At 43.3% G+C, this 6,300-nt stretch overlaps 1 protein-coding gene across 2 annotated transcripts; it reads left to right on the forward strand.

Annotated features, from left to right (window-relative positions):
* The first annotated feature begins 2,294 nt into the window (after positions 1-2,294).
* Positions 2,295-3,123, forward strand: LOC106733668 (ATP synthase subunit d, mitochondrial). Of its 2 annotated transcripts, XM_014583539.2 has the most exons (3): positions 2,295-2,315; positions 2,608-2,817; positions 2,869-3,123. In XM_014583539.2, exons 1-3 carry the CDS (start codon positions 2,295-2,297, stop codon positions 3,067-3,069), a joined length of 432 nt encoding a protein of 143 aa, XP_014439025.1. In that variant the 3' UTR covers positions 3,070-3,123. The 2 variants fall into 2 exon arrangements, with proteins under 2 accessions (XP_014439025.1, XP_014439024.1); XM_014583538.2 differs by having other exon boundaries at positions 2,608-3,123.
* Positions 3,124-6,300: the final 3,177 nt, after the last annotated feature.

A 6,300-nucleotide genomic window follows, 5' to 3' on the forward strand; every position in this document is an offset into this window, starting at 1 on the left:
TACTTCATATTCCTAAGAATTGAACTTTTCTTATTTGGTAGTAAACCACTCTGAATCATGGCTTTTTTGCTGTGTTTCCTGCCGTGAATGTATCTGCTAAAAGGGTTCTGGTCATGATCTGTCTGTGTGACAACATCCATTTCCTTTCAAATGTTCTTGTCCTTAAAATGAGAGGTCCTTAAGGTTTTCTGGGAAAAAAGCAACTAGATTAGGATTGGTTTGGATTGCCATTCTGAAAAGTCTTTTCTGGGCCCAGGCAATTCATTTTCACCTATGTCTTCCTTCCTTCCTTTTTTGAATTTTTATTCATGCTAGTGCATGTGCATGCAAGAAAAAGAGAAAGACAGAGAGAGAGAGAAGTACTCTCGATAGTCTTGGCATGCTGCAATCCCTTTCCCTAGCCCTGCAGTTCTCCAAAAGTGTGTGTGCTTAGTGTGTTCTTTTCAGACCAACCCTGGGATCTAAATCCATAGTCACAAAGCTTTCAGCACCATAGTCCAGTGCACGACAGACTATGCCACCTAGGTTGGACATCCACCTGTATTACTTAAGATGACTGATTGTTATGGGTTAAATCATGTCATTGGTTAAGACAGGTCATATTGGAGCAGGGTGGGCCCCTACTCCAGTGTCTATAAAAGGAGATTAGGGGAAACCAGCAGTTAGTGTAATGGCTATGTCGCTGGATTCCCACGTAGTCGACTGCGGTTCGCGTCCCAGACCTGGTGGCTTAGAACTCACGCCGGGCGCATGTGTGTGCGTGCCCAAGATCCCGAGAGGAGAATGGAGGAGAAGGGATTGCGGCGTGACCATCCCCCCTGGGGGGTGATTTCTCACTTTCTGTCTCAATGTCTCTCTCTGTCTGTCTGGCGAGCGCATGCACCCTATAGCGAAAACCTCTCAAAAAAAAAAAAAAAAAAAAAGGAGATGAGGATGATGCTCTTACAGGTTTCCAAATGCCAAATATATCCACACACCACCTAAAACTAAGGGAAAAGCACAGGATATATTCTCTCTCCCTCTCTCCCAGCCCTCAGAAGGAACAAACCCTGCCTACAATTTGACCTCGGATTACAGCCTTCAGGACTTTTTTTTTTTTTTTGAGAGGTTTTTGCTATAGGGCGCGTGCGCTTGCCAGACAGACACAGAGAGACAGAGAGACAGAAAGCGAGAAATCACCCCCCAGGGGGGATGGTCACGCCGCAATCCCTTCTCCTCCATTCTCCTCTCAGGATCTTGGGAACGCATGCACACGTGCCCGGCGTTAGTTTTTTAAGCCCCCGGGTCCGGGACGTGAACTGCGGTCGACTACATGGGAGTCCAGCGACATAGCCATTACTCTAACTGCTGGTCCCAGCCTTCAGGACTTTGAGAAACAAAATTACCGTCTCCTATCCTATTTTTCTTTGAATGTGAGGCAATATTTCCACAGAAACAGCAGGAGGGGTCTAGAGTTTGGGAGGTTATTGGAGGGAGAAGGTGGTTATTGCAGGATGTAGGGGTTTTCCTGTCCCCACCTGCACTGACTGTGGGTCACTGCTGGGCCTCTCACTGGCTTTTCCTTCTCTGAATACCCGATTCGTCCCACAATTTCTCATGTCTCCATCTCCTTGCTCATGGCTTCTCTCTTCCTCATCCAGGAAGTTTTGGTGAATTGTAACTTATATTGGAAGAAACAGAAGTTTTAGTGTGGGAAGATCTTGGTATAAGTTTAAGAGCTTTTTCTTAGCCCTGGGGCCCCAAGTCTCTCAGCACTCAGCTGCTTGCAATCTGCCATTCTGAGAAAAGGAGGTGCTTTCCTTCCTTCCTTTTGCTGGGCCTTGCACCTCAGTTTCTGCTTCAGCTCCCTGTGCTGTTCCGGCATCCTAAACAGATGCTTCCCTATGACACCACAAAGCTTTATGAGGGGATCTCCTCAAGGTTTACCCTTTGGGATTTCACCTCCTGTTAAAATCTCTCACTACTGTTAAAAATTCATGTTCTGGGTATCAGAGGATGGTATAATGGTTATATTGTTGGACTCCCATAGCGTTGACTGAGGTTCGAGTCCCAGAACCAGTGGCTTAAAACTCACACCGGGCATGTGTGCATGTGTGCCCCAAATCCCAAGAGTAGAATGAAGGAGAAGAGATGCAGTGTGGCCATCCCGCACCCTCCTCCCCGACCCTGGGAGTGATTTCTCTCTATCTGTCTGGCAGACAAGCACGAGTGCCCTATAGCAAAAAATCTCTCTAAAAAACTAATGCAGACTTGCTGTGGACGGTTCACCGCTGGGGTCAGTGAAGGATTGCAAGATGGCTGGGCAAAAACTTGCCGTAAAAACTCTTGACTTGGGGGAACCAGCAGTTAGCGTAATGGCTATGTCACTGGACTCCCACATAGTCGACCACAGTTCGCGTCCTGGAGTCAGTGGCTTAAAACTCACGTGGGGCACGTGTGCGTGCATGCCCAAGATCCTGAGAGGAGAACGGAGGAGAAGGGATTGCAGCATGACCATCCTCCCTGGGGGTGATTTCTCGCTTTCTGTCTCTCTGTCTCTCTCTGTCTGTCTGGCGAGCGTACGCGCCCTATAGCGAAAACCTCTCAAAAGAAAAAAAAAAAAAAAAGAAAACTATTGACTGGGTAGCTTTTGGGGAAATAAAACCCCGAAACCAAAAGGCTATTGCTAACTCCCTGAAAACTTGGAAAAAGACCCTCACCTCCAGGTTGGCTGCACTACCCCAAACCCCGCCAGCTATTGACTGGGCATACTACAAGGCCAACGTGGTCAAGGCAGGCTTGGTGGATGACTTCAAGAAGAAGTTTAATGCCCTGAAGGTTCCTGTGCTGGAGGATAAATACACTGTCCAAGTGGACACTGAAGAAAAGGAAGACATGAAAAGTTGTGCTGAGTTTGTGTCCCTCTCAAAGGCCAGGATTGAAGAATATCAGAAACAGCTGGAGAAGATGAAGAACATAATTCCATTTGATCAGATGACCATTGAGGACTTGAATAAAGTCTTCCCAGAAACCACATTAGACAAGAAGAAGTACCCCTATTGGCCTCACCAGCCAATTGAGAATTTATAAAATTTTTGTGTCTGGAAGGAAGCTCTGCTCCTTGCTTTACAAGTTCTGGACATTAAAAATAAAAGTAATGACATTAAAAAAAAAAAGTAACGACATAAAATATAAAAAACAAATGCACATTCTGGGGCCAGCAGGTGGTGTGGTGACTATGGTGCTGGACTCCCACGTGACTGTGGTTCAAGTCCCACACCTGGCAGCTTGCTTTCTCTTTCTCCCCTTGCTCTAGTGACCACATGTGCCCTATAGCAAATTAAAAAATAATAATAATAAATAAAATTAAATAAATAATTTTTAAATACACATTCTGGGGCCAGCAGTTGGCATGGTGGTTAAGGTGCTGGATTCCCACATGGCCAACCACAGTTCAAGTCCTGGACCTGGCAGCTCAAAAATCATGCTGGGCACATATGTATATGTTTCCAAAATCTTGAGAGGAGACTAAAGAAGGGATTGTGGCATGGACATCACCCTCTAACCCCAACCCTGGGACTTTCCCTCTCTCTCTCTGTATTTCTGAGGTGAGTGCTCATTCTCTATAGCATAAAGTAAAAAAAAAAATCTAGGTAGAAATGTGTGGCCACTGGCATTGTTTGATGCATTTCCCTAAAATATCTAAAGGTAAACATTATCTATAAAATGTTCCTAGAGAGATATGTTTTTCTGTATCATTAATTATAATTTTTGTAGCCCTTTTCATGCTAAATGTGAGGGGACTTAAAAATTCATTGTAAAAAGGAATTTAAAGTGTGATTTTATTTATTTTAAAATAATTGTTTACTTAATTTTTATTTATTATTATTTTTTAAATTTGACCAGAGAGAGACAGAGTGAGAGAGAGAGGGAAAGTGAGAAAGCAAGCCACTATATCTGGGACTCGAATTGTAGTTGACAATGTGGGAGTCCATTGTCTTAACCACCTTACCACCTGCTGGCCCCTAAAATGTGATTTTATGTTGATGCAAAAACTTTTGAAATTCATACATGATTTTTTCACAATATGCATTTTCTATGAAAATTTTCAAGACCCCCTCATATTTTCTTTGTCATTATCATTGATTTTCACTTTAAGTGTCTTCTCCTCTGGAGAAATTAATATTTATGATTTAATGAAATGATCATCATAAGTAGATGTCTTGTGGATCCATACCTAGAAATCCTAATGCCTACATAAATTATGCTTAAACTATGGAATATTAAGATTTCATATATGGGAACCAGCAGTTAGCGTAATGGCTATGTCGCTGGACTCCCACGTAGTTGACCTTGGTTCGCGTCTCAGACCCGGTGGCTTAAAACTCACGCTGGGCGCGTGTGCGTGCGTGCCCAAGATCCCGAGAGGAGAATGGAGGAGAAGGGATTGCGGCGTGACCATCCCCCCTGAGGGGGTGATTTCTCGTTTTCTGTCTCTATGTCTCTCTCTGTCTGTCTGGCGAATGCACGCGCCCTATAGTTAAAAAAAAAAAAAAAGAAAAGATTTCATATAAAAAGTTTTTCTAGGTCCAGTATATTTCTTGCTTTCTCCCTCTTCCTTCCCTTCCCTCCCCCTTTTACTCTCCCTCCAACTAATGGAGTTTTGCTTTTGTTTTGTTTTGTCGTTAATGTAAATTTCGCATTTAACTTTTTCTTTCTTAGTTTTTGCTAGTACATAGAGCACATGAACTTGCCAGAGACAGAAAGAAAAAGTGAGAAATCAGTCCCCAGGGGGGATAGTAATGCCACAGTCCATTCTCTTACATTCTCCTCTTGGGATTTTGGGCACACACATACTCATGCCCAGTGTGAGTTTTAAGCCACTGAATTTGAGACTCAAGACTATGTGGAAGTCTAGCGATGTAACCACTATGCCATCTGCTGGTCCAATTGTAATCAATTCTTTTTTTTAGAGGTTTTTGTTTTGTTTTGTTTTGTTTTGTTTTCCCTGTAGGGCAGGTATGCTCACTGGAAAGACAGAGAGAAAAGGAGAAATCACCCCCCAGGAGGAATGGCCATGCTGTAATCCCCTCTCCTTCATTCTCCTCTTGGGATTTTGGACACGCACGCACACATGCCCGGTGTGAGTTTTAAGTCACCAGGTCCAGGACTCAAACTGAGGTCGACTATGTGGGAATCAAGCAACATAACCATCACACCATCTGCTGGTCTTTGCAATCAGTTTTTAAGAGCAACTTTTTGTACAATATATTATTGCTTTACAAAAATAATCAAATCTGGGGCCAGTAGGTGGCATGGTGGTTAAGGGCGCTCCCACATGGCCTGACCATAGTTCGAGTCCTGGGCATGGCAGTTTGCTTTCTCACTTTCCCCCTCTCTCTTTTACTCTGTCCCTCACTGGTCACAATTTTAAAAATAAATAAAATAGTTATTTTTTAAAAATCAGGTCCAATGGGGACCAGCAGATGGAGTGGTGGTTAAGGTGCTGGACACTCCCACATGGGCAACCAGGGTTCGAGTACTGAATCTGGTGGCTTGCTTTCTCATTTCCTCTCTCTCTCTCACTCTCAACCTCTGTCTCTCTCTGGTCAAATTAAAAATTAAATGAATGAATAAATAAAATAAAGTAAATAATTATTTTTTAAAAAATCAAATCCAATGAAAGATGACTTTAAAAAGTTTAATCCTTCAAACGTATTGGATTAATTTCCAAATTTTTGTTTTGTCTTTTTCATTAATTCCAGTAGTTTTTTTTTTTTTTTTTTTGAGGGTTCGCTATAGGGCACGTGCGCTCACCAGACAGACAGAGACAGAGAGACAGAGAGACAGAAAGCGAGACATCAACCCCCAGGGGGGATGGTCACGCCGCAATCCCTTCTCCTCCATTCTCCTCTCGGGATCTTGGGCACGCACGCACACGCGCCCCATGCAAGTTTTAAGCCACTGGGTCCGGGACGTGAACCGCAGTCAACTATGTGGGAGTCCAGCGACATAGCCATTACGCTAACTGCTGGTTCCCTCCAGTAGTTTTTTAAAGGGTTATTTAATTCCATTTGTTATTATTATTTTTCAATTTGACCAGATAAAGACAGACAGAAAGAGAGAAAGGAAAAGCAAGAAAGCAAGCTGTCAGGTCCGGGACTCAAACCATGGTTTGCCATGTGGGAATCCAGCACCTTTAACCACCACACCACCACCACCCCTTTCTCTTTCTAAGAGATTTTTGCTTTTTTAAAGGGTTATTTAATTCCATTTGTTATTATTATTTTTCAATTTGACCAGATAAAGACAGACAGAAAG

This window comes from Tupaia chinensis, unplaced genomic scaffold, assembly GCF_000334495.1.
Source record: "Tupaia chinensis unplaced genomic scaffold, TupChi_1.0 Scaffold144336_1, whole genome shotgun sequence".
Lineage (NCBI taxonomy): Eukaryota > Metazoa > Chordata > Mammalia > Scandentia > Tupaiidae > Tupaia > Tupaia belangeri.